The 27369-nt window shown below is 53.9% G+C and overlaps 2 protein-coding genes and 2 long non-coding RNA genes across 15 annotated transcripts in view; 2 read left to right on the forward strand and 2 right to left on the reverse strand.

The window, feature by feature from the left end:
• Window positions 1-714, reverse strand: part of LOC144324783 (uncharacterized) — a 49277-nt gene extending 48563 nt beyond the window's left edge. Inside the window, exon 1 of the long non-coding RNA XR_013390204.1 lies at window positions 440-714. This is a non-coding gene — a long non-coding RNA (uncharacterized LOC144324783). The remainder of the gene's footprint in view (window positions 1-439) is intronic.
• MOV10 (Mov10 RNA helicase) lies at window positions 1-24497 on the forward strand. Of its 11 annotated transcripts, none has more exons than XM_077916102.1 (22): window positions 11207-11509; window positions 11810-11954; window positions 12542-12594; window positions 13659-13862; window positions 14230-14278; window positions 14456-14714; window positions 15890-16024; window positions 16651-16819; window positions 17529-17683; window positions 17941-18117; window positions 18231-18378; window positions 18684-18953; window positions 19202-19305; window positions 19468-19565; window positions 19665-19881; window positions 20846-20963; window positions 21148-21339; window positions 21579-21653; window positions 22464-22589; window positions 22674-22762; window positions 23048-23169; window positions 23272-24497. In XM_077916102.1, the coding sequence occupies exons 3-22, from the start codon at window positions 12568-12570 to the stop codon at window positions 23700-23702; spliced, it is 3165 nt and encodes a 1054-aa protein (XP_077772228.1). In that variant the 5' UTR covers window positions 11207-11509; window positions 11810-11954; window positions 12542-12567; the 3' UTR covers window positions 23703-24497. The 11 variants fall into 11 exon arrangements, with proteins under 11 accessions (XP_077772219.1, XP_077772227.1, XP_077772230.1 ...); XM_077916100.1 differs by having other exon boundaries at window positions 11210-11509; window positions 14146-14278; XM_077916093.1 differs by lacking the exons at window positions 11207-11509; window positions 11810-11954; window positions 12542-12594 and adding exons at window positions 1-120; window positions 461-643 and having other exon boundaries at window positions 14043-14278.
• On the forward strand, window positions 1137-4764 carry LOC144324784 (uncharacterized). Of its 2 annotated transcripts, none has more exons than XR_013390206.1 (3): window positions 1137-1853; window positions 1948-1999; window positions 3360-4764. It is a non-coding gene; the product is annotated as an uncharacterized LOC144324784 (long non-coding RNA). The 2 variants fall into 2 exon arrangements; XR_013390205.1 differs by having other exon boundaries at window positions 3391-4764.
• RHOC (ras homolog family member C) overlaps window positions 24005-27369 on the reverse strand; it is a 5937-nt gene continuing 2572 nt past the window's right edge. Inside the window, exons 2-5 of the mRNA XM_077916123.1 lie at window positions 26568-26731; window positions 25913-26033; window positions 25444-25574; window positions 24005-24607 (exon numbers count right to left, since the gene is read on the reverse strand). Coding sequence (XP_077772249.1) covers window positions 24434-24607; window positions 25444-25574; window positions 25913-26033; window positions 26568-26723 — 582 coding nt within the window. The 5' untranslated portion in view covers window positions 26724-26731 and the 3' untranslated portion in view covers window positions 24005-24433. The remainder of the gene's footprint in view (window positions 24608-25443; window positions 25575-25912; window positions 26034-26567; window positions 26732-27369) is intronic.

Below are 27369 nucleotides of genomic sequence, written 5' to 3' on the forward strand. Positions count from 1 at the left end.
CGTCCCCGGCTGTCTGGGGGAGGTGCTGCAGGACCTGCCCCGGCCCGGCCGCGGCCACCCCGGGCCCCGGCCCCTGCCCTTTGCTCTCCCGCTTTTGCAGAAGTACCGAGGCCCTGGGGGGTAGGCGGGGGAGCAGCCCCGGCGGAGGCTCGGACGTCCTCCCGGGCGGCTCGGGGGCCCCGGGCGGTGGCCGCGACCGCTTTCTGGCCAGAAGCCAGGGGAGGGAGCTTGGGGTAAGGGGAGGGCCCTGAGGGAGGGGTCAGACTCAGGAAAGAGTTAATGCGGGAGGGGGAGGGGACAGGACCGAGAGACCGGAGGGGAGGCTCAGGTAGGAGGCGGACGCAGGCGGGGAGCCCGCGGGGGAGAGGGGCGCCTGCGGGGCCGGGGGTCGGAGCTGGGGGCTCCCCCGCTCGCCCTCGCCCCGGGGCCGCCAACTTACGTCCGCGGCGGCGACTTTCAGTTTCATTTCCGCGGACCCTCCTGCCTGGGCCGCAGCCGCCGCCGCGATGCCCAGCAAGTTCAGCTGCCGGCAGCTCCGGGAGACGGGCCAGCGCTTCGAGAGTTTCCTGGTCGAGCGGGGACTGGACATGGAGACTGATCGCGAGCGGCTGCGGACCGTTTACAACTGGGATTTCAAGATCAGGTACGGGCCGGCCCGGCCCAGCCCCCGGCCCCGGTGCGCGGGCCCAGCTCGCCGTCACCACCCCCGCCGCGGGGCCGCCCTGCCCGCCCCGGCCCGGCCCCGGCCCCGGCCCCGGCCCCGGGCGCCCACGCACGCAGCTCCCCCGCGGCGCGAGCCGGCCCGGGGGCGGCGCAGGGCTCCCTCCCGCGCTGTGCCCGCGCCCCGCCTGCGCCGCCGGCCGGGCCCCCGCGCCGTCCCCCGCGCACACCCGCCCCCGCCCGCCCCCCCGGCGGCCCCGGCCCCGGCCCGGCCCCGACCCGGCCCCGACCCGGCCCGGGGGGGACAGCGGGGTCCCGCGCGCCCGCGCCGCTCACGGTGGGGGAGGGGCCGGGCACCGCGGGGCCGCGGGGGAGCTGCCCGCTGCTGGCGACCGGCCCGGGCGCGCGGGCTCCGCGGGGACCCCCGCCCGCCCCGCCCCGCCCGCCCCCGCGGAGCCGGAGCCGGAGCCGGAGCCCGAGCCGGGGGGCCTGGCCGACGTCGGGCAGCTGGGCCCGGAGGCGCGGGGCGTCGGCTACGTGCGCGCCAGACCTCCACTGGCACCTGTGGCTCCTCCGTGGAGACCCGGGGCCGGCTCCCGAGGCCCTTCCCGCCGTGGCTGGGGCTGTCGGGCCGCCCCTTGCTGGCAGCCTCCGAGTGCAGGTCAGACGCTCCTCCCTGGAGAACCACAGACTAGTGCCTCGGGGAACACCTATCAACAGGCTGCGGCCGCGGCCGAAAACCACGGCGCAGTTTAGCGGGGACGGGCGCGAGGACCCACGCAGGATGCACGCGCGGCGGCGGGGACGTGGGCCTCGCGCCAGCCCCCCTGACAAGGGCTCTGGGTTCAGGCAGACCCGAGGGCGGTCAGGCTGGGTTCATGGAAGGGGCGTGGGGGGCTGCGGGAGGACGGAGTGGCTCCACAGTGATCGGAGCATATCTCGAATTTTTTTTTCTTTTTTTCTTTTTTTTTTTGGTAACGGGTGTCACATTTTAAGAGGGGCGTTAGCAGGCTGGAGCAACACTGGGGAAGGGGCAACGATTATGACCCGTTGGCGCCCTCACCCTGGGCTGGGCACCGTGGGGAATGCGAAGAACACCACCGGGCCCAGGGGAGCAGGCGGCTCCAGGAGCATGGGCTCTGCTGCAGACCATATACTAACATAAATGGTAAAGTAACAGGAATAGGATAGAGGTAAGAAACCTGCTGAAGAAGAGTAAGGAAAGAGCAATAATTGTTGAGACACGTTATCAGCTCTGCACATCCTTGAATTCACTTCTGTCCACAGGATGGGAGTCCCGCGGGCCTCTGAACGCAAGTCAACTACTACTTCCGACTCTGTGAGAGAATGTGGTGTTTGTTTTTTGTTTTTTTAATTTTTATTTATTTATGATAGTCACAGAGAGAGAAAGAGAGAGAGGCAGAGACACAGGCAGAGGGAGAAGCAGGCTCCATGCACCGGGAGCCCGACGTGGGATTCGATCCCGGGTCTCCAGGATCGCGCCCTGGGCCAAAGGCAGGCGTAAACCGCTGCGCCACCCAGGGATCCCAGAATGTGGTGTTTGGATGCTTGTTAGACCTGTGCGGAAGACTTGATTTAAGACTCTCGCTGTAGGGTTACTGTAGTAGAGGAGAGAGCTCTACTCCCAACACAGCAACACTGCTGAGAATTGATAGCCAACAGCAGAGTGAGGGGTCAGTGCATGGGAAGTTCCCAAGAGGACACGTGAAGGGGTTGGGGGCAAGGTTGAGGCCTAATGGAGACAGGGGTTCAGAGGAGCCTGACTAAAGTTTGGCCAAGGAGAGAGTCTTATCATCGTCTCTAAACTAAAGCTACACAATACGTACTATCCAGCCCTGGGGAAGAACAGGCTATATGGTCACTGCATACCCAAAACGAGATAAAATCTACATTATGGCTGAATTCAAGGGGTCTCCAAAGTTATTTTTACTGTATGCGCTTGTTTTTTATGCAAACAAGGTACCACTTCCCCTCATGATTATTAGAGAATTTTATGTTTTCTTATGCTAATACCGTACCACCCCTCTGTAATTAGGGAATTCATGACCGGGGCTTTGGATTTGAAGATTTAAGGTAGTTTCAGCCCTCAGAGGAGAAGGAGGAGAAAAAGCTTACTTGTTGATTCATAGTCTGTCATGAGATCCAGTCAAAAAAAACCTTAGAGGGGCACCTGGCTGGTTCAGTCGGTAGAACATGCCGCTCTTGATTTTCGGGGTCGTGAATTCAAGTCCCGTGTTGAGTGTAGAGATTCTTTTTTTTTTTTTTTTAAGATTTTATTTATTTATTCATGAGAGACACAGAGAGAGAGAGAGAGGCAGAGACACAGGCAGAGGGAGAAGCAGGCTCCATGCAGGGAGCCCGATGCAGGACTCAATCCCCAGACTCCAGGATCATGCCCTGGGCAGAAGGTAGGCGCTAAACCACTGAGCCACCCAAGCGTCCCGAGTGTAGAGATTCTTTAAAAAAAAACAAAAAACCTGAGAAATGTTTGCCTTGGAAAAGAGGGAAATTGGAGAGAAACAAGATCATAATCCTTGAATATTTTGAAGACTGTCACAGTGGAGCGGATTATACTTCCCTGTCACTCCAGAAGGCAGAACTAGTTTCATTCAATATGCCCCCCTCACACTCTCCATGCCCCCACGCCAGGCAACTGGAGCTTTCTTTTGTGATTACAGAGAACTTTATTAATGCATCCTTTAAACCCAGGCTGCAATGCTGTGACATCAACCCTCATCCTCCTGGTGAGAATTCACTGCTCCTTCCTCTGGGCTCTCAGAGCTCATTCTTCACACCTAGGCTGTAGCTCAATGGTACTGCGTTGTTCCCGACCGGACTGTTGGATCCTCAGGAGGTGGGGACAGGCTTTTTGTCAATATTGGCACCCTCCCTCCGTCCCCAGCCCAGAGCCTGGCAGGTAGTTGATGCTCTGTAATTGCTGGCAGGATGTAATTGAATTAAGTCGAGTTGATCTACAAGAGAGACAGCTGCGGGAGGGCCTGCAGGTCACACACCCCCCGCAGGAATTCTAGGGAGATTTCCCTACTCTGGGGAGGGTGCATGCCTTCTAGCTAGGTTCTTTCAGGATGTTGTGGTGTTCTGCTGCCAACTTTTTGCCTTTTCCCATCGTTCATTATTTAACAAACATATTTAATGAGGCTCTGCTCTGGGCCTTGGTTCCTGCCTCCGTAGTCTGGGGCGGTGGCAGTGGCAGTGGCAGATGTGTAGACAAACACATAATAGAGTGCTGCTGGGGCTGGGATAGTGTCTGGATAGCCGGAGTTCAAATCCTGGCTCAGCCACTTAAATGAGTTGCATTGGATTTTGAACAACTATCTAAATTTTCCTGTTATGTGTGTAGAGTAATGCCCTCCTCTCAAGGTGGTGTGAGGCCAAAAGCCGCTATCCCAGTTAACCTCTTTACCACGCAGCGGCGTGGGCTCTGTATGGGGTAGCTGGCGTTAGTACAGTACAGTGGTGGCCGGGAGGCTGTTGGTTGTCTGGAGGAGTGGCCGGGGTCAGGAGAAGTTTCGAGATAGGACTGCTCTTGCCTTGGGCTAGGGACTCCTTCAACCAGCTGCGGCCAACTGCTTGTGAGCAAAGCAAAACTGCGAGTCCAGAAGGAGCCTAAGGAAGAGGCGGCAGTGAAACAACTATTTCATTACCGACTCGATTAGTCCTGGGACAGAAGGTCCCGGACGCGGTGGGCGAGTGTAACTCAGAGACCCGACCCTATAGAGGAGTCAGAGGTTTCTCGGCCAGAGTGATGTTGGAACCAAATCCTGAATGAGAAATGGGAGTGCACAGATGGAGGGGCAAGGGGACAGCATTCCAGGCCCAGAGGGAGTAGCACCCTTGCGAGCCAGGAGTGAACTCCATGGTGGTGACTGAGGCCTGAGGGAGGTGGGGCTAGATGGGGCAGGACCCTGCCAGCTGCCCAGAGGCCCGGTGTGTTTGCTTACTTTTAATCAGGAACAAGAAAGCCCGGAAAGTTTCAGACTAGGAGCTGATGGATTCAGGGTTTTTATTTTATTTTATTTTATTTTATTTTATTTTATTTTATTTTATTTTATTTTATCTTATTTTTAAAGATTTTATTTATTTATTCATGAGAGACACACACAGAGAGAGAGGCAGAGACACAGGCAGAGGGAGAAGCAGGCTCCATGCAGGAAGCCCGACGTGGGACCGGATCCCGGGTCTCCAGGAGCACACCCTGGGCTGAAGGTGGCACTAAACCGCTGAGCCCCCCGGGCTGCCCGGATTCAGGGTTTCAGAGAGATTTTCTGCCTTCTGGCCTGGAGGACGGCCGGCTCAGTGAGACCACTATCACAGTGAAGAATACATTTCACTCCGGAGCCTGGTGACACGCTGCTTTCAGAGAACAGTGTGTGTCCTTGAAACGGGGCAGAGCCTCACTCCCTGCCCTCTGTTATTTTTTATTGTATTCTACTTCAGTGTTATAAAAATCCTGGTCTTGACCCACTAATGAGAGTTGTGACTCAGTTTGTAAAAACACAGAACTAGATGTCCCTTCAAGATTGCTGCCAAACTGGATGTTTGGTTCTGAAATGCCATTCCTCTAGTCCTGAGACCCTCCAGCACTGCATCTTAAAAAGATTTGTTGTTGTTCACCAAACACATGACAGGGACCCAGGGCAGGGCATCAAAGACTGAGGAGGCCCACAGGCACAGGGAGGTCTGCAGAGGGATACGAGTGGGTGAGAATGGCCCAGGTACCAGTTGAGGAGGGATCCATGTGAGGACTGGAGCCTCAGTTTCTTCTTCTCTAAAATGGGACAATAATAGCTGCTATCTGATTGTGATGATTAAGTGAGATAATGCATGCGGGTACTTGTAGGGGCAAACAGGAAGTGTTCAATAAATGCTTCCTGTTGTTGATGGTGTTGCTGTGTTTGCATGAACGTTGTTATGCAGAGGATCCCAGATGTCGTGTTAAAAGGTTAGACTCCGTCTTTTAGGCCATGGAGTCATGAATGGGGGCCATGATCCCATATTCCGGGGGTAATTCCTGCTAGTTTAGGGGAAGAAACACAAAAGACTAATAAACAGAAGGAAAGATCTTCGACTGTGTCAGTTAACCAGCAAAATGAAAGTTTAAGCAAGATACCATTTCCTGGAAAAAAAAAAAAAAAGATACCATTTTCTGGTTTGGCAGATTGTCAAAAAATTGAAAAGATTGAAGATTTCTGAGGTTAGGGTCTGGGAAAAGGGTATTCTCAAATTCTTGTCAGTAATAATGTTAAGTTCATACAACCTGTTTAGAGCACAATTAGGCAGAACTTCCCAAAGTTGTAAAGAGTCATTCTGTGTGACCCAAAAGTTCTCCTTGAAGGCATTTGTCCCATAAATCTCCTGCTAGTACAGGCGTCTGTGTGCATGGATGGTTATTTATTATAACATTTGAAATAGCCAGCAGTTGTAGGTGCCTGACTGTCTGTCACTGGACAAACAGCTAACACACCACGTACGTTCATACCACGCTGTCCTTGGTGGCCATCCAAAGAGTGGAGTGGCCTGGTACAATGTCCGGAAGGATGCCCATGGTAGTGAAAGAAGCCTGACAACATGAGAGTGTGTGCAGCACCTGGGCAGCTCAGTTGGTGGAGTGTTCGACTCTTGATCTCAGGTCTTGATCTCAGGGTTGTGAGTTCAAGCCCCATGTTGGGTGTGGAGCCTACTTTAAAAAAAAAAAAAAAGAAGAAGAAGGAGAAGGAGAAGAAGAAGAAAGAAGAAGAAGAAGAAGAAGAAAGAAGAAAGAAAGAAAGAATAGAGAAGAAAAGAAAAGAAAAGAAAAAAAAAGAAAAGAAAAGAAGAAATCTTTATATGTATAGAAAAATATACCCTGAACAGTTAAGCTGATAGTTGGGAGTGAGGGCCCCTAATGTTCTGTGTTAGATGTTTGTGTTGTTTAAGTTTTTTGATCCTTTGGATGTCCACCCCTTCATGTATCTCTTTGCGTACCCATACTGTCATCACACTTCTGTCAGTTTGGCCCCCTGGGATCATTAGAATATATATATACTTGTTTATTGTGGGTCCCTCCCCATAGCAGTATCCCCCCTCCATTTCCACTGTCTGCCCCACGCTCAGGAAACTCATACTGTCAACCAGGGTGTTCTTTGGGTTGTTTTATTTAAAAAGGATCAGGCTGGGGATGCCTGGATGGCTCAGCAGTTGAGCTTCTGCCTTTGGCTCAGGGCCTGATCCTAGGGTCCTAGGATTGAGTCCTGCGTTGGGCTCCCCACAGGGAGCCTGCTCTCCCTCTGTCTATGTCTCTGCCTCTCTCTCTGTGTGTCTCTCATGCATAAAGTCTTTAAAACAAATAAATAAATAGAAATAAAAAGGATCAGGCTGTATGCATTTCCCACATCCTGCTTTTCTTACTCAACGACACATTACAGAAATCATTCCTGATCATCTGGTGTAGACCTCAAATACATTTCGGATTCCCCCTGCCAACATTTTATTATGAAAAACTTCAAATACAAAGAAAGGTTGAAATAATTGTACAGCGAACACCACCCATATACCCTCACCTAGATTTCTTAGTGTTTTTACACACCTGCCCACTGATCCATCTTCGTGTTTTCAGTGCATTTCTTTTTCTTTTTTTTTTTTTTTAATTTTATTTATTTATTCATGAGAAGCAGAAATAAAGGCAGAAGGAGAAGCAGGCTTCCTGCGGGGAGCATGATGTGGGACTTGGGACTCGATCCCAGGACCCCGGGATCTCCACCTGAGCCAAAGGCAGATGCTCAACCGCTGAGCCACCCAGGGGCCCAGATGCAGACTTCAGTGCACCTCACCCCAAACAATTCAGCATGATTGTTATTAACTATAGGAGTTCAAATTTTAAATGAAACATATAAACCATGAATTGGACACATTTTGACCATTCTATGGAGGTTTTTTTTTTTAAGATTTTATTTATTTATTTGAGAAAGAGAAAGAGCAGGGGAGGGGCATAGAGAGAAGCAGACTCCCCTGCTGAGCAGGGAGCTGTATGCAAGGTTTGCATAGGACTAGGGACTCTGGGATCATGACCTGAGCCCCAAAGGCAGAAGCTTAACCAACCAACCCACCCTTGCACCTCCCCATTCTATGAGTTTTAACAAATCCACACATTGTGTGTCTTCCCTATCAACATCTAGAAGATGACATCATCTCCGAAAGTTCCCTCACCTTTCCTGGTTGGTCCTCACCCATACCCGCCCAGAGAAAACCACTGCTCTGGTTTTTTTCGAGATTGCGCTTATCTGGAACTTCATTTAATAGAATCGGGGGTGGGGGGGTCAGCCCGGGTGGCCCAGCGGTTTAGTGCTGCCTTCAGCCCAGGTCATGATCCTAGAGACCCGGGACCGAGTCCCACGTCAGACTCTCTGCATGGAGCCTGTTTCTCCCTCTGCCTCTCTCTCTCTCTCTCTCTCTCTCTCATGAATAAATAAATAAAATCTTAAAAAAAAATAGAATCAGGGGATATGCACTCAGGGTTTTTTTTGTTTTGCTCTTTTAAAGATTTTATTTATTTTAGAGAGGGCGTGGGGCGGGGAGGAACAGAGAGAGATAGAGTCCCCCCCAGACTCCCGACTGAGCGTGGAGCCTGGACATGGGCTTGCTCTGGAGCCTGAGCTCAGCCTTAGCTCAGCATAACGTTTTGTTTGTTTTAAGTAAACTCTACCCCAAACGTGGGGTACAAACTGGACCCCAAGGTAAAAGTCGCATGCTCTGTCAGCTGAGCCAGCTTGGCAACACCCCCCATGACGTTTTTGAAATTCATCCATGTTGTGTGTCTCTGCAGCTTATTTTTATCACTGGGTACTGTGCTTCACCCAGATACAAATCACAGTGCCTTTTATCGTGTGTTCAGGGACGTTGTTCTCGGTCCTGGACTATTTTGAATAAAATTGCTGTGAAGGATCTTGTACGTTTCATCAAGGGATACACCTGGGAGGAGGATGGCTGCATCACAGGGTAGATAGGTGTTTATTCTTATTTTAAAATTTTAAGCAAATTACTTAACCTCTTTTTTTTGGTGATTGGCAGCAAAGTCCACTCGTTATGACCTTATCTAGGGTGAGGCTGTCTCAGCTTTGCCTGGTTCCTGCCGGTTTCCTGAGCCCATTTCTCAACTTCCCAGCAACTTGCTGATAAATAGCTCTTTTCACTTAAATCAGCCATAATTTTATTATTTTTGCTTATAACTAATAATTCAAAATATACGTAGTTGTCTAAAAGTAATGTGACTGGGTCTTGGTCTTCATGTTTGTTTTTTTGTTTAAGATTTTATTTATTTATTCACGAGAGACACAGAGGTAGAGGGAGAAGCAGGCTCCCTTTGGGGAACCTGAATTAGGACTCAATCCCAGGACCCTGGGATCATGACCTGAGCCCAAGGCAGATGCTCAACACTGAGCCACCCAGGTACCCCAGTCTTCAAGGATTTTACTTCCTTTCCACCACCTACCTTCCTTTATATATATTATATTTGTTTATATGTTTATTTATTATATGTGTATATGTATGTATTGTTATATGTGTGTCTAAGTTTGGACAAAATATGTAAAGGATTATATGGATCACATATTTATTATATTTATAATGGTATGTGATATTATATAAACATCCAAGTTTGGACCATGTATGTATAACCTGACAGGTAACATCCCAACCACTGCACACACAGCAGTGCTTTGTGCCACCCGGTGGTTCATTTTGCACTGTCATCTGTTTTGTTTATAAAAGAATAGTCTGAAATTATTTGATAAATTCTCTCTCATTCTCCCAGCAAGTATTGAATAAATACCAGTGCTAGGTCCATACTAGGTGTTATAGTTGTGTTTTCTAATGAATTTTTATTGTACATATAACATTCTTCCTGATTAAAAATCAGAACATTGCCACATATGCTTAGTTTTATATGAAACAGCAACTTTTTCCAAAGTGATTGTACCAGAGTGTACTCTGACCATTCACAAGTGTTCCGGTGTGTCTGTGTCCTTGTCAACATTTGGTGTTGTCAGCCTTTTAGATTTTAGCCATCTGGGTGGGTGTGATGTGTTCTTTTTCATCGCTACCTAGTATTCCATGTTATGGGCATTGGCAATTTATTCAGTTGTCTCCCTGTCGATGGACATTTTTTGTTTCCAGTTCTCGGCTGCTGTGACTAAGTCTGTAGTGTGCATGCTCACTTTACTTACATTAATTTTACATTACTTTACGCTAATTATATTAATTTTACATCCTAAATATGATCAGATCCCATCAGATCCTCATGCACAGGCACTTTTCTTTCTGTGGGATACCTTTCCAGGCTTGCGATGCCGGAGTTAAAGGATACCTACACTTCACATGTTAGGAGACATTGCCAGATTATTTGCCGAAAGGTTATCATACTTCACTTTCCTACCAGCCAAGTATGAGAGCCCGCTTCCACACATATGCCCAAGAGTAATACATGCTCTATTTCCTCCTTTTGTCAGCCTAATGGAAGTAAAGTGGTGTCTCATTCTGACTGTAATTTGCATTTCTCTGCCTTAGGAACATCTTTTCATCTGGTCATCTGGATGTGTTCATCTTTTTTTTTTTTTTTTCTAGAAATCTGGGTGACTAGATGTAGAATACAAGAATTGGGACCTTTTTCCACAAGTATGTACTAGGTTTCTGATGAAAAAAAGATTTTTTGTGTGTGTGATGGCTGTTGCTTTAGACCAGGGTTAGGAAATTTTGGGGTAGTGGTAATAGGCATGGGGAATAATTTGAGAAATACTTAGATTGTAGTATCCAGGGTAAAGGTTGCAAAATTTGCAAAGTTGAGGTCCTTCCTGCCTGTGTGCCCATGTGGAAGTTTCCAAAAATAGGAGATTTCACATTCAAATGATGATTTGGGCTTCTCTCTCTCTCTCTCTCTTTAAAGATTCGTTTATTTGAGAGTGAGAGAGTACACAAATGGGGAGAGGGAGTGCAGAGGGGAAGCAGAGGAGTGGCACTGCCGAGAGCCTAACTTAATGAGGCTCTGTCTCTAGAGCAGGAGATGAAGACCTGAGCTGAAACTGAGAGTCGATTGTGTAACCAACTGAGCGACCCAGGCGGCCCCGATTTGGGCTTCTCTTAAAAGCCAGAAGATCTGGCCGCCCTGGGGCTCTCTTCCCCGCCAGCCACAGCCATCTGGAGATGAGTAGCAAGCAGGTGCCCCCCTTGAGCCCCTCTTGAGACAAGGCATGCACTCTCAGCTTTGTTGAGAGCCCTGTTTGCTCCCCAGCACTAAGCTGAGAGCTGGCCACTTCTCAAGGCACCTGTGCTGTTGTTTTCTTAAGTGGAATTAGGAGGAATGTGAGTCCTTCCTCCACTGATGGCTCAGAAATGGGACTCTCCGGGTGCCTGACGGGGCTCAGGTTATCGAAGATGCCCCTGGAGCCTGTCTTCTGCTGGTATTTGAGGCTGTGCTCGATCTGTGGAACTTAAGCAAGGGGCCCTGGTAAATGACAGTGACTCCTGATTTTCAGCCCTTTGTGACCTCAGCAGCATCTGAACCTGATACCTGCTGCTGAGACTGCCTGCTGATTCCCCTCCCTCCCCCAGGGCTTCCCTCTCATTTCTCCTCCTCCTGGCTTGTCTGTGTCTCCACTCTTCTCATGCTGCTCACACTCCCTGGGGAAATCCTGAACACTTCCATGGTTATAACTACAACCTGAGGACTCCTGAGTGTTAGGCTAGACTCAGGCTTGGCTTTGGCCTGAGTTCTCATTTTCGGACTCATGGAGCAGGCTGCCACTGGACCACACACAGGAACCTCCAACCGAACATTGCAAGTCCAAATGTCCTAGTCAGCCCTCCCACCTCCTCCACGTCCTCCTCCTTGTCCTTCTCCTGTCCTTACCTCCTATCTCAGGAGTGACCCCTGAAGCTGAGCCATTGATCTGAGTACTGTCCCAGACTCCTCCCTCTTCCCCTTCCTGTCAGTCACCAGGTTCTGCTAATCTTACACTCTAAATATTATCAGATCTGGCCCCCTCTTTTGTCCTCACCACCACCCTGTTCAGGCCCTTGTCATCTTTTAATTGGACTGTTGCAATGGCCCTTTGCTAACTGGTGTCCCTGCCTACAGTCTTGCCGCCAGCAAATCCATCCTCCAATCCTGATGCCAGAGTGATCTGAAATGCAAATATGATCTTGCCACTCCCCTGCTTAAAACCCACCAACCGAGGGGGTTCTGTAACCAGTGTAGCCTCTGCCTCTGCCGTGGGCTGAAAGTAAGTTGTTACTACTCCTACTACCACTGCTACTGTTAGTACTACTATTACTACTAATAAGAATACTAATAATAGTAGGTGACATTTACTGCTCATTTCTTACCATGCTTTCAAAAGATTTATTGTCTTCTTAAAACAAAACAGAGCTGATTCAAAGTTTTCCGAACGTTTGCTTGGGGTGAGAAGGCAGAGGGGCAGAGCGACAGGCAGGGGGCACCAGGGAATTGTCTGCACCGTAAATGATGTTGGTAATATGCCAGTGAGTGACCGTGCTACTCTAGCCTTCATAGTTACCGTGGTTCTCGGGAACTAGGATTTCCTTTCATTCCTTGTCACGCACTGAGGGAGGGTGGTCAGCTGGCCAGACCCCGACTGTGTCACATGTGGGGATGTCCTCTGGCTCCCAGTTGCCAGGAACGGAGGCGAATCGCTGGCCTTCACGGTCAAGTGTAGGCTCCGTGGCCCGGCATGCCGAACTCCAAGACCTGCTCCCTGCCCGCCTCTGCTGCCTCCCACCACGCCCGTCCTGCACTTCTCACCATAGTGCAAGCAGACTGTGTGATTACTAATCCTAGCATACCTTACAGAGATCTGTGTGCCAGGCACTGGGCAGATGGATACCGCGGTGCCCGGCCCCCAGGTAGGCCTCATAACAACCCTGCAAGGTCCCTTGGCATCATCCCTGTTCTGTGTGGGAGGAAAGTGATGCTCTTGAGGGAAGTCGTCTGAGGTAGCCCAGCTGGGAGCCAGGTGGCAGGCTGCCCCCAGCCCCAGCACTTGCTCTTGCACCCCCTCCACCTTGGCTTCCACTTGGCCCTCCCTCTTGTGCCTGGCTGACACCCCTTCGTTCTTCAGGACCCGGTCCTGGAGAAACCTCCATGGCTGTGCCCCTGGCGGCTTGCTGGAACCCACAGGTTGGGTCTGTGCTGGGCTTCTCCAGGCGGGCCTGGATCTCTGGTCTCATTGAAGCCCCCAGGCCCTAGCGCAGTGTCTGGCACATGACAGGTCTCTGTAAGAGTTGAGTTGACTAAACTGAATTCCAGGCACTAACCCGCAAGGTTTTTGTCCTTCTGACCAGTGTTCCCTGTCTTCACCTTCTCTAGGCACAAAACCAAGCTATTTGATCTCTGGAGAAGGATCCTTTCCCTTCCTGCTTGGGTCCCATCTGCACCCTTTGACTTCGGGTGGAAACGCTGTCTCATCAGCCACCTGCCCACACACCCTGGACATCTGTGCTCTCTCTGACCCCTCTCCCTCCTCAGCGTGGGGCAGGGCCCCAGATCCACCCTCTGCATCAGCTCCTTTGGCTTCCCCTTAGCCTTAGCTCTGGGTTGTTTGTATTTTCCTGTCCCGAACAGCTCCCGCCCCCCGCCCCCCAAGTCTCCATTTCTTTCTCTCTCTTCCCTTAGTCCTCCGAATCACCAGCCCGGTACTGTGTTTTCCTCCTCAGCAATGCACAGTCTGCAACCTGCTGTTTTAAACAATCGGATTTTGTCTTAGGAAGTCCTATTGAATTCCCCTCAAATGTTAACAATTCCTGTGACACCCCCCTGCCTCCCACCCCTGCCCCCTGTCCTTGGTCTCCTTCCCTGGGCCCTGTCCTGTTCCGGCCTCCGGGCTAGACACTGCCCCCACCCCACCCCGACCCCCACCCCCAGCCAGCCCTGCCTTCCCTCACTTCCCAGTCTCCTCTGCTTCTGGCAGCTTCGGGACCCCTGCCCCTGGCTTCTCATCCATGCTGTATGGAATGAAGATCGCAAATCTGGCCTACGTCACCAAGACTCGGGTCAGGTTCTTCAGACTCGACCGCTGGGCCAACGTGTGGTTCCCAGAAAAGAGGAGAGTGAGGCTGGGGTCAGACGTCAGCAAACACCGCAAGTCACTACTGGCCAAGATCTTCTACGACAGGTGGGTGGGAGTGGGTGTGGGGGGGACCCGAGTGGCCGAGGGAAGAGTGGGTCGCCTCAGGCTGGGGTAAGGCCCTGTTCTTCCGGGAGGGGGAGGGGCGGGGAGGGGGTTGTCCTTGAGCTCCGCTGGCACCGTGCCAGCCGCCCCGGCCCAGCCCCGCCTCGACTCCACTCTCCCCAGGGCTGAGTATCTTCACGGGAAACATGGGGTGGACGTGGAGGTCCAGGGGCCCCATGAAGCCCGAGATGGGCAGCTCCTTATCCGCCTGGATTTGAACCGCAAGGAGGTGCTGACCTTGAGGCTTCGGAATGGAGGGACCCAGCCCGTCACCCTCACTCACCTTTTCCCGCTCTGCCGGACCCCCCAGTTCTCCTTCTACGATGGGGACCAGGAGCTGCCCTGCCCCCTGGGCCCCGGTGAGTGGGGCTTGGCGGGCAGGAACCACCGGGGGTTCGGGCTTGCCCATCCGGAAGGGTGGGGGCCTCCGGAAACACACCCCTGCAGCCACTCTGTCGCTGGCTCAGGGATGGGGTACGGGCAGGTGCTGTTGGGGGTCCCTCCCCTGCACCCCCTCACTCCACCTCCTCTGTCAGGCGACTGCTATGAGCTGCACGTCCACTGCAAGACCAGCTTCGTGGGCTACTTCCCGGCCACGGTGCTCTGGGAGCTGCTGGGCCCCGGGGAGCCGGGTTCAGAAGGAGCTGGCACTTTCTACATCGCCCGCTTCTTGGCTGCCGTGGCCCACAGCCCCCTGGCCGCACAGCTGAAGCCCACGACTCCCTTCAAGCGGACCCGGATCACTGGAAACCCTGTGGTGACCAGCCGGATAGAGGAAGGAGAGAGACCTGACCGGTAGCGCCTTTCCCTCCCACCCGGTCTGGGGCGGGGTGCCCAGTGCAACAGTGGGGGCCCCCTTTCCAAGTGCCTTTGTAACTCTCCTAGGCCTCAGAGACCTTTTCTGGTGAGGACGGAAGTTGCAGGTGACTCAGAAAAAGTCCTAAATATTTTCGATCATATGACAGGTTGTCAGGCAGCCTGTGGTAGACCTCACTCTCTCCTTTTTACAACTCTATTGAGTTAATTCACATACCATACAGTTCACTCATTTAAAGTATACACTGCAGGTTCTCAGTATATTCACAGAGAAGGGCACCTGCCATCACAATCCATTTTAGAGCACTTCACCAGAGGGACACCTGGGTGGCTCAGCGGGTGGAGCATCTGTCTTCGGCTCAGGGCGTGACCCCGGGGTCCTGGGATCGCGTCCCCATCGGGCTCCCTGCAGGGAGCCTGCTTCTCCCTCTGCCTCTGTCTCTGCCTCCTATCTGTGTCTCTCATGAGTAAGTAAATAATGAAATCTTGAAGAAAAACCAAGAAATGAACCTATGCCCTTTAGCTATCATCACATTTGCCCCCCATTCTCTCCCAGCCCTAAGCAACCACTCATCTGCCTTCTGTCTCTATAGGTTTCCCTATTTGAACATTTCATATGAATGGAATCCTATAATTTGTGTAGACCTCTCTTTCTAATATGACTAGAGGTTTACAGATTACTAATCTAGAAAAGCAAACTCGCAGCTGCACTCTTTTTGTTAAAACGGCACATGTGGAATACATACTGACAAAGAAGAGTCTAGAAGTTTACCTACCAAAAACTTAGGTGTTGGTTATCCCTGGATGATGAGAGTGTTATTGGCTCCTTTATTATCTATTTTCTGATTTTTTTTTTCTCTAAGGAACATAGATTATTTATATCCATATTATTTATATATATGTGTGTTCCTTGTGTGTTTTTTGAACATTTCCAACGATGGAGCTTTCCAAAAAGGAGAATGGAGCCTTGGGGCGAGTAGCCTCATGGAGTAGTGAGCTCTGCCTCCTTGGGCAAAAGCTCCCTCCCCTCTCCAGCAATAGTTTTCTAGAAGGGCTTCTTGTATCTTCCGGGGAGGGGCTGGGCCGTCTCTGCCTCTCCGAAGCTGCAGGGATCTCTGAGTTTGTGGTTACTTTTCTTTTCCCTGTTCTTGCAGTGCTAAGGGCTATGACCTGGAGCTGAGTATGGCGCTGGGGACTTACTACCCACCCCCTCGTCTCCGGCAGCTGCTCCCAATCCTTCTTCAGGACACAAGTATCTTCACTGCCCCAAAGGAGATTGCTGAGATCAAGTAAGAGCCGCACCCCCACACCCCCGCTGCTTTATATGTCTCTTTGGACTGCCCCATAGCTCTGCCCCCAGCCTCCTGTGCTCTGTTCCTTCCTCTACTGAGCACGAATCACATGCCAGGCACTGTTCAAGGCGAATCATTCACATGAGGGCCTTGCCCATTGCAGTGGGGAGAAGGGAACACGTATCTTTCAGTTTCATGCATGCTGAGTACTATGAGGTAAAGCCAGACTTCCAGCGAAAGGGGACAGGACATACAGTCTTGCGGAGGGCAGTTGTTAGTGTTGGCCTCTTTGAGATGCTGACATTGGGATGAGGCAAGGGTGTTAAGTCTCAAGGGTATCTTGGGGGAAGAATGTTCCAGGCCCAAGGACCCGTAGTGCAGATGCCAGGTCTGGTCCAAGTGGGTGGGGGCAGCGGCGTTGGGAGGAAGGAATGAAGAGCCAGGGCTCCATGCTCTGAGGCCTCCGACCCCTACCCACTTCTCTGCCCTTCTAGTCTTCCCTGATCTCCTGGTGCTTTCAGAGCCCCAGAGCTGTGGGTGGGAGGGAGGACGCTCCCGGGCATGGGGGGTGCCTGACTAGTCCTGTTCCTGCCCCATCCCATCTGCCCACCCACCCCTGCCAGGGCCCAGCTGGAGACAGCCCTGCAGTGGAGAAGCTACGAAGTGAAGTTCCGGCTGCTGCTGCACCTGGAGGAGCTGCAAATGGAGCATGACATCCGGCACTATGACCTGGAGTCAGTGCCCATGACCTGGGACCCCGTAGACCAGAACCCCAGGCTGCTCACACTGGAGGTCAGGGCACCCCGATGTGGTATGGGGAGGGGAAAATGCTCTTCCTGATGGCAGGGCAAAATATGAGTAAGGATGAACTTGTTCCTGTGCCCAAAATGGGTGTCGGAGCAGGGCAGTGTGCAGGCAAGGCCCAGCTTGTAGTCCAGACAGAGCTGCCACTGGGCGAGGGCTCTCTCTGGGCCTCTGTTCCCTTATCTGGAAAGTACAGAGCTGGGCTAGATACTTTATCCGCCCTTTGCTGGCCCTCAGATGTTGCGTGTTGTGCACTGGAGCCCAGAGTAACACACGAGTGTAGATTTCTGCATACAGGGGCGGCGGTGGCAGTGGGGCTGGGGCAGGGTGATCAGAGAAAGATTCCCGCAGGAACTGAATTTTGAGCAAGATTTCAAGGGCAGCACAGGAACTGAGTTGGCCAACAGGGCCAGTGGATGAGCTGGGAAGCCGGCTCTCAAGTTCTGAAAGTGTGCAGGGAGGGTTTCCAGGACTGCCCGGCTCAGCATCTCTGCAGTCTGGGCCCATTTGTCTCCTTGCTCATCCCCTGACTTTGGCCCTGGCAGGGTGGAAAGAAAAGAAACAAAGCTCCCTGGGTTTTGGGGTAGAAGGACAGCCTCAGTCCTTGTTCCTCAGAGGAGGTCTGGAGAGCCCAGGGGTTGGGACCCACAGTTAGCCATCCCTGGGATAGAAGCTTGCTTGTGTCCACACCCCATAGGTTCCCGGGGTGACCGAGAGCCGCCCCTCAGTGCTACGGGGTGACCACCTGTTCGCACTTCTGTCCTCTGAGACACATCAGGAGGACCCTGTCACCTACAAGGGCTTTGTACACAAGGTGGAATTGGACCGTGTCAAGCTGAGCTTTTCCACGAGGTAGGTGTTGGGGGACCCATGAGCTGCTACAAGGGTCTGCAGATATTTCTCAGGCTAAAGGAGTGGATGTGTTTCTCCCTGAGAGAGAAGTGGGACCCCAGGACAGAGCTCATTCTTCAGGGGGACCCTGAGCTGCCTCAGCAGCAGCTTCTCCTGGATGGATTGCATGGCTGTCTTGAGAAGTGGGAATGGTATCAGGGTAGATGCAGAGCCAAGGCCCCCTAACTGGAGCTCTTTCCCCCCCTTCTTTCCCAAAGCCTCCTGAGCCGCTTTGTGGATGGGCTGACCTTCAAGGTGAACTTCACCTTCAACCGCCAGCCCCTGCGCGTGCAGCACCGCGCCCTGGAGCTCACAGGCCGCTGGCCGCTGTGGCCCATGCTCTTTCCCGTGGCCTCCCGTGGGGTCCCGCTGCTGCCCTCGGATGTGAAGCTCAAGTGAGACCGGGCAGGGGTGCCTTAGCGCTGCTTGGAGTGTGGGGCACAGGGGATGGGAGTTGGGAAGGCTTCTGGTGCACAGGGCCCCCTCATGTTTACGGCCCCTCTGCCAGGCTGTACGACCGCAGTCTGGAGTCGAACCCCGAGCAGCTGCAAGCCATGAAGTACATCATTATGGGCACTACCCGCCCAGCCCCCTACATCATCTTTGGGCCTCCAGGCACTGGCAAGACTGTCACCCTAGTGGAAGCCATTAAGCAGGTAGGGCGTGAGGGTAGATCTGGGGCCTTTGCCGACACCCCACTCCCAGCCCCAGGGACCAAGTAGTTCTCAGATTCTGGGTGTCCCCAGCTCCCTGATCACCCCTGGGTTGGCGTTGAAGCCAGGGTGGCCGTTGAGCATTGTTTTGTAGGCTGGGTGGTGCACAACTCAGAGTCACTGATCATTCGGCCATCACAGACCCAAGTGTTTACTACACCAGTACTCCCGCAGGAAAGTGTGTCCCTGGACTAGGGGGCTGGCAAGGGACGTTCAGAACTTGCCGTTTGTGTCACTGCTTCCCTCAGGTCTGGGAGATAAATGCCACCCTGTGCAACACGAGTCACAACCAAGTCTGCCCCGTACCCCTCCCTCTGGAACCAGAGAAGCCACTTCCCACACTACTTATCACCCCCCAGGTGGTAAAGCACTTGCCCAAAGCCCACATCTTGGCCTGCGCTCCATCCAACTCAGGAGCTGACCTTCTCTGTCAGCGGCTCCGGGTCCACCTGCCCAGCTCCATCTACCGCCTCCTGGCCCCTAGCAGGGACATTCGCATGGTGCCCGAAGACATAAAGGTACCTGGAGAAATGTGGAGGGCTGAGGGGTGGCGGGTGCTGGGAGGCTCCAGGTCAATGCCGAAGCCAGGAAACTCGGGGTTACCTGGATTCTGATACTCGCTGAGGGACCCTGGGTGGGTTGGGACCCATCTGTGGCCAGGGAAGCAAAGAGGGGTGAAGGAGATTGTCCAGGAGACCCCCGAACCAGAGTGAGGGTGAAGTTGGGTGGGCCTGGCTTATTCCTCCTCTCCCTTCACACCCCACAGCCCTGCTGTAACTGGGATGCAAAGAAAGGGGATTATGTGTTTCCCGCCAAGAAGAAGCTGCAGGAATATCGTGTCTTAATTACCACCCTCATCACGGCCAGCAGGTGGGTGTGTATGTCAACCATGTGTGTGAGGAAGGAGGTAGTGGGCCGGGGAGATGGGGGAAGAATGATGCCTGGCAGTGGGGTAAGGGGCCAGCTTCATGGGCATTCAGGCTTGTCGGTGGGTGCCCCAGTACGACCCCTCCTCCACCTGCCCCTTCCCAGATTGGTCTCTGCTCAATTCCCCATCGATCACTTCACACACATCTTCATCGATGAGGCTGGCCACTCCATGGAGCCCGAGAGTCTGGTGGCCATAGCAGGTGAGGGGTGAGGGGTGGGCTGCATGCGTGCCGCCCTGCATGGGGTTGGGGAGGCCCCGCTGCTTATTAACTTTCTCCCCATGGCACCCTGCCTCTCAGGGCTGATGGAAGTCAAGGAGACAGACAATCCAGGAGGGCAGCTGGTGCTGGCAGGAGACCCTAGGCAGCTGGGGCCCGTGCTGCGCTCCCCACTGACCCAGAAGCATGGCCTGGGGTACTCACTGCTGGAGCGGCTGCTGACCTACAATGCCCTGTACAAGAAGGGCTCCAATGGCTATAACCCCCAGTTCATAACCAAGCTGCTACGCAATTACAGGTACCCCCACCCTGCACTGCACCTGCCATCCGTGCTTTCACCCGCTCTGTGCAGCCCCCTGCCCCGTGCAGCCCCCCGTCCAGCGCTCCATCCTGCAGGCCTGTTGGTCAGAGTCGTGTGATGCCCGGAGCCGGTGATCTCCATTCCAACTCCATCGCTGCTGCTTGTGGGCTCTGACCTTGCAAGTGGCTTCACTCTGGAGCAGTGTGCTTATCCCTAAGGGTGTTGGGGGATTGTCTGGTTTCCAGGCAGTCCAAGGAGCGGCAGGAAAATCTGGGTTTTTTCTTCATTTGAATCACCTAATTGTTACTCAAATTAAAGAGCTATAACTGGCCTTAAGGAATTTCTGTACCTAAAATGCTCAGATGAAAAGACTACCAAGAGTTCAGTTGGCGTTTGCTGTTGTGTTTTGAATTCTGGCTCTAGATTGAACACGTTATTTCACCAAATAATGGCAGTAGTAGCTGATAATTGTTTGTTTTTTTTTTTAAAGATTTTATTTATTTATTCATAGACACAGAGAGAGAGGCAGAGACACAGGCAGAGGGAGAAGCAGGATCCCTGCAGGGAGCCCAATGTGGGACTCGATCCGGGGTCTCCAGGATCACACCCCAGGCTGCAGGCAGCGCCAAACCGCTGCGCAACTGGGGCTGCCCGTTAATTGTTTTTCTACTGTCCTTCCTTGGCAAAATGGAAACCTGAGGACAGGTTCCCCCTTTCTTGGTTTATTTTAAATTTGGCCAATGAAATCCGTGGACCAGATGCTCTCGGGAACCACATTTGGTTCTGCTTTGTGCAGTTACCAGTGCCTAGCATCGCACTGTGGATCAGTGAGTCTGCTGTGCAGGGGGGCAGTAGGAGGATGGTGTGTGTGCACCTAGAGCAGCGGTGGGGGGGCGGGCACCAAGGGTGGGGCGAAAGTAATCTGGCCCCGGGGCTCCATCTTCCTCCTCCTACCTCACAGGTCCCACCCCACCATACTGGATATCCCTAACCAACTCTATTACGAAGGGGAGCTGCAGGCCTGTGCCGACGTAGTGGACCGAGAGCGCTTCTGCCACTGGGAGGGTCTGCCGCGACAGGTGAGGCTGAGTGGGGCACCCCAGCTTCACTCCTACCGAAGGTGCAAGGCAAGAGGCAGCTGAGTGGAAGTCGCAGGTTCAGTCACCTTGGCCTGGGATCCCACATTCCCTGGATGAGTTTGGGAGTAGGAGGGGAAGGGAGATGGGCAGTCTGGCTGAAGGTTCCCCTGACCACCATATCCAGGGCTTTCCCATCATCTTTCACGGCGTCATGGGCAAGGACGAGCGTGAGGGCAATAGCCCATCATTCTTCAACCCCGAAGAGGCTGCCACTGTGACCTCCTACCTGAAGCTGCTCCTGGCCCCCTCCTCCAAGAAGGGCAAAGCCCGCCTGAGCCCCCGAAGTGTGGGCGTCATCTCTCCCTATCGGAAGCAGGTCAGGCCATGCGTTCCTGTGGAGGGTTGGATCCCTGCCTGCCCCAGATGGTACCTCTTTCATAGCCAGACCCTTAGTGGAGGTTCCAGAGCTCAGGCCTCTGCTGGTCCCTTATCTCAAAGGATCTCAGAGGTCAGCTGCCCTCCCTCTTTGCCCCCCCAGCTCACTGGCCTCTTGCCTGGCTCCCTCTTGCACTGGGGTAATGGCATGAGAGAAAGGCACCTGTCCCCATCTTCCAGGTGGAAAAAATCCGTCATTGCATCACCAAACTTGACAAGGAGCTTCGAGGACTGGATGACATCAAAGACTTGAAGGTGATGCTCTCTCTGTTTTCAGGCCCCATATCTGCCGCACTTCAAGAAGCTCCCCAGGCCCCCCCACCTCACTGCCTGAGCCACAGCGGGGGCTCTCCCCAGGCCTCATTCCAGCAGATCCCAGGCTTGTGCGCCTGGGTCGGGACCAAGCAGAACTCCCCAGATCCTTGCTGCTCCCCGCCAGGCTGGTTGGAGGCCTCTGCCCTCAGGATAAAGTCCAAACTCCCAGCCTGCCTGACCTGTCATGTGATAAGTGTCCCCGCTCCCATTTCCACCCTCTGAGTCAGTCTGTTCTTGGACTCTCAGGTGGTGGCTCTCAACACTGGTGGCAGATAAGAATCCCCTGGAAAGCTTTTAGCGCAGCCCGTGCCAGAGCCCCACCCGGCTGGTTAGCACAGCTATCTGAGGGCAGAGCCAGGGCATCGCGGTTTCTTTATGGCTCCTCACTTGACCTAGCGCACAGCCAGGGCTGGAAACCAGCGCCTCAAGATTGAGAGGCCTCCTGGTTAGGAGGTCTGGGTTGTTTATCTTTAACAAGTACTTAGTGATTGTCTCTCAGGAAGTTTGGAAACCACTGCTCCGAGTTAGTGGGTCCTGGCCACTGTTTTCTTAGCTTAGAACCCTTTCCAACCCGCACCCATTTCCCTGGATTCACCCATCAGGTCTGGCTTCCAGGGCGTCCTGCTCTTTCCTGCTCCCTCCCTGTGCCCTAGGACTTCTCTCCGAGAGAACCCCCCTCCCCCACTCCCCCACCCCCCTCCCTGCTTCCCCTGTGAGCCCCCTGGTGGCAGGCCCTGTGTCCCCCTGCAGGTGGGCTCCGTGGAAGAGTTCCAAGGCCAGGAACGCAGCGTCATTCTCATCTCCACCGTGCGGAGCAGTCAGAGCTTTGTGCAGCTGGACCTGGACTTTAACCTGGGTTTCCTCAAGAACCCCAAGGTTCGAGAGCTGGCGGCTGGCTTGAGGAGCACTTTTGTTCCTCAGGTCCTTCCCTCCCATGACCCTGCCCCTCCCTCCTTCCAGAGGTTCAACGTGGCAGTGACCCGCGCCAAGGCCTTGCTCATCGTGGTGGGCAACCCACTCCTCCTGGGCCACGACCCCGACTGGAAAGTGTGAGCATTCCCAGCCCCTAACCCCTCTCAGGAGCCGCAGCTCCCAGCCTGGGGCAGTTGGAACGCTATTAGGCACATCCTGGTGGCCCAGCTAATGCACAGGTCTGTTCAGGTCTGTTCCTGGTCCCCACAAGGCCCCTTTTAAGTGACCTGACAGAGGGTAAGCAAGTGGCCCAAAGGCACAGGCAAAGGTAGTAGGACCAAGGCCTGGCCTCTAGCCTCCAGCATCTGATGTGCTCCTCAGCCAGCCTGCACAGCTCCGTGTGAATGTTCCTGTACCCACAGATTCCTGGAGTTCTGTAAAGAAAACGGGGGCTACATCGGCTGCCCCTTCCCGGCCAAACTGGACCTCCAGCAAGGACAGAACCTCCTGCAGGGTCTGAGCAAGCTCCGGCCCTCTACCTCAGGTATGGCCAGCCAAGCAGGGGACAGCACAAGGGGAGGAGGCATGGAAGACAGGCTCACCTCTTCTCTTTCTAGGGCCCCAAAGTCATGACTACCCACCCCAGGAGCGGGAGGAAGAAGATGGCCTGTCCCTGCAAGTAGAGCCCGAGTGGAGGAACGAGCTCTGAAGACACAGCAGACCGCTTTCTCACACCAGCCAAGCCTTAACCACCCGCACACCCCTGCCCCAGAGCCCTGCCTGAACCCAAGCCCAGCGGCACTGCCCCTCCAAAGGACCGGAAGGCTGGGGGAGGGAGTTTACAACCCAAGCCATTCCACCCCCTCCCCCCTGCTGGGGAGAATGACACACCAAGCTGCTAACAATTGGGGGAAGAGGGAGGAAGAAAAACTGAAAACAAAATTTTGTTCTATGCAAAAGCCTCCTTGTCTCCTCTGCCTGGCCCCCTCTGGCCTTGTGGCCTTCCTGAGCTCCCAGATGGACCCCAGCCGGGAGGGTGGCACTGTCCCACTCTGCCTCTGGCCATACCCTTCCTAGCCAGAGAGGATCCCCCCCACCCCCCAAGGTCCAGGGGAGGAAACCCAGTGGGAGGTGGCAAGGAAACCACCCACAGGCTTCTAAGTTTAGCCCCTGCTCCAGACCACTCCCCTCACCCGCCTCCAACTCCCAGAGCCAGGCATGACCTCATCCCTTGCTCTGACACTCCACCCTGCCTGCCCAGGAACCTTGTATTTGCAAACAGGGGGCCAGCCTGGCCAGCAACTTGGGAGAGATGGGACTCTTAGCTCATGGCCAAGACAGGGACCTGGAGAGAAAAACGGGAAGCTGCCACACACACGTTGGAACCTGTGGCCTTTATTCATGCCTTCCACCAAGTACAGCCAGAGGCAAGGTCCCCAACCAAAGCATAAATGCCAGGGACCCGGGGCTCTGGGTGACATACACCCTCCAAGTCCCCTACCCCAGACACTCCTGTGAGCCCAAAGTATATAAAGTGCTGGTGTGTGATGATCCTCTGGGGAAGGCTGAGGGATCAAGAGCCTCACCCCTGGACCAAGGCAACAGGACAAGGGACTTTGCTCTGGAAGGGCAGGGAGGGCCAGCCTACCACCACCCTGGGGTCTGGTGGGGCAGGGGAAACTCAGATGCAGTCCTGGGCTGGAGGGAATGACAAGGAAGCCTTCCTTCAACAAGTGTGGGGCCAGGAAGTGGGGAGCTTCTGCACCCCCATGAAGGGGGGGGGGTGAACAGGGGAGGCCTCAGTGGTCTCAGAGAATGGGACAACCCCTCCGGCGCTTATTCTTGCGAACCTGGAGACCCGCCCGAGTGGCCATCTCGAATACCTCCCTCACCCCCTCCTTGGTCTTGGCTGAGCACTCCAGGTAGCCAAAGGCACTGATCCGGTTGGCCATGTCCCGGCCCTCTTCAGATCGCACGGGCTCCTGAGAAGATAGAAGGCCAGAGGTCAAAGGAAGCTGCTGGCTACTTGTAACTCTCCCCCACCTTACCCATAAGTGTAGTAATCAGAACAAATACGTCTTCCAGCTCTCACCTCACAAAGCACTCAAGCCCCAGCCACCCAGGGTGGTTTCTGGGCCAGGACCCAAAAGACTCAAACGCTTACATTAAAAATTGCCTCCACCAGCCCCATACCCCATGGTATGCCCTCCTCCTGCCAGAATGAGTATCTGGCACCTCCTAACGGATCTCCCTTCTCATTTCTTTCCAGTCCATGCTCCGTGCCTGCCAAAATAATCCTAACACACAGGTGTGACCCGGTTTAAGACTGTGCCATAATTATACTTGCAGGGTAGTCCATAGTCCTCATCCCCCTGGCAACTCTCCTTAATAGACATAGTCCTCTGGCCAGAGAGCCACTACCAGGTAAGCCAACTCCCTTGCTCTCCGGGCCTTCCAGCCATGTCCGATGCCTTCCCACCTGTACCTCCCCAGGTATACTCTGATGGCATGACTTTGGCTACCCCAAGCAAAACATCTAGAGTAAGAGGCTGTCTCTGAGGACAGGGATACTCACTCCTCTTAATCGTCCAACCCAAACAGAATGGACAACAGATGAATAGACTAAAATGCCAGGTGACCTTTGATAAATCACTTCATTTGCTGATAATTTCACCAGGTGTGGGACCAGAGACTAAGAGCCCTTCTAGTTACACCGTGGAAGGGAGCAGGAGGCAGACCTCCCCCAGGGAGGTCAGCAGGACAGCAGACCCTGAAGGGTCAGTCCTCCACCCCGCCCCCCCCTTGGAGCCCCACCCACCTGCTTCATCTTGGCCAGCTCTCTCCTGGTGTGCTCATCTTGCCTCAGGTCCTTCTTGTTCCCCACTAGGATGATGGGCACGTTGGGACAGAAGTGCTTCACCTCTGGGGTCCATTTCTCAGGAATGTTTTCTGCACGGACGTGTCCCAACAGGTGTTGGTGCCTCCACTTAGGCCAGAAAGCACCCCCCCCCCCACAAGCCCCCTTTTCTCCCCGCAGCTGTCTTAGAGGCTCTTCAACATGACAGTACCTTTCATGGCTCAAGAGCCCCTCTCCCCACCACAAAGACCCTCTGATCCTCCCCAGGGCCAGAGTCTCCACCCCATAGTGCAGGGGCAGGAGCCTAATGGCACCTCTCCCCACCCCATCTCTGAAGGTGGCTAAACTGAGCCAAGGAGATCTGCCCCCAGTGGGCTGGTCCCAAGAGCTTCTCAGTGCCCTTCTCCCAATGCCCTCACCCCCACCTCACCCAGGCTGTCGGGGCTGTCGATGGAGAAGCACATGAGGATGACATCAGTGTCCGGGTAGGAGAGAGGCCGTAGGCGATCATAGTCTTCCTGCCCAGCCGTGTCCCATAGAGCCAGTTCCACCTGATGCCAAGGGCCAGTGAGTAGCTGGCCTGAGGGTCCCAGGCCCTCCCTTACCACCCAGAGGTCCTCTGAAACCACTGGTCATTTAGGTTCACTCAATATCCACCTACAAAAGCCCTCGCTATGTGCCCGGGACAATGCTCATCACTGTCACACAACATAAACTGGGTGAGTTTCTAGAGATGCTGAGACACAGGTGCTTGATCTTCATGGAGGTCATGAGCCACCGCCTGAGCACCAGGAATGGACCATAAGTCACAAGAACCTCCGAAGGAAGCCTTGTCATTACCCCCATTTTGTAGTCTGGAGTCGGAGGGGGCCCAGATTATGGATGGGATGCGGGGGCGGGGGGCAGAGAACCAGGAGGCATCTCTAGATGTCCTGAAACTACAGTTTCGCTTCCTGACTTATACTGAGTCCAGCAGGGAGACTGGAGCAGGGAAGTGCATGGATGGTGAGGAGGGGCAGCCAAGGGCTGTAGGACTAGGGCGGGGTGGGTTCCCCCGGGGGCACCAGGAGGGGCTCCACGGTCACCTGCTTGCCGTCCACCTCTATGTCCGCGATGTAGTTCTCAAAGACAGTAGGGACATAGACCTCTGGGAACTGATCCTTGCTGAAGACGATGAGGAGGCAGGTCTTCCCACAGGCTCCATCTCCCACAATCACTAGCTTCTTTCTGATCGCAGCCATGGCTGGGGCTGGCAGGAGGAAAGCGGGGGCCGGGTGGGGGCAGGGGGAGAAGCCAGTAAATCCCAAAACATTTCTCTGGGGCCCCCAAGACCTCCTGGAAACTGAAGCCTCCACAAAGGGAGGTTGAGGGCCTTACTCAGGTGTGCGTTCTTGCCAAGGACCAATCGATCAAACAACTGAGCTTGAAGTTTCTAATCTTGGGGGCAGGGCCAGGTGTCCCTGGACAGATTAGAATACAGGGGTGGGAGGTGGAAGGACCACCCACCCAGGGGACAGAAAATAGATTTCTGGTCCAATCCACCAACTGTGAGATCCTGGACACCTAGAGGGGGGCTCCAGGGTTGGAGCCCCTTCTGGAAGAGCTGGCTTTCACCTGCTATATACCAGGGCTTCAAGTCACACTCTGTTACCAGGATTTTGATACTTTTAAAGTTTAGCAATCACAAGGGCCCTATCATGGACACGTCGGCCCTGGCTCAGAGCAGGTCATGCCCGCCCCGTTGCAGTGAGGAGTCCCTCTCCAGACCACAGGCTGGCACAGCCAACTACCAGGGGACAGGTGGGTAAGAGCAAGTCTGCTGAGCATTTCGGTAAAAACCATCCCCCTCAGTCCCCAGAAGCCTGGGAAGGTAGAGGGTGCGCTTCC

The sequence above is a fragment of the Canis aureus genome, chromosome 12, assembly GCF_053574225.1.
Source record: "Canis aureus isolate CA01 chromosome 12, VMU_Caureus_v.1.0, whole genome shotgun sequence".
Taxonomy (NCBI): Eukaryota; Metazoa; Chordata; class Mammalia; order Carnivora; family Canidae; genus Canis; species Canis aureus.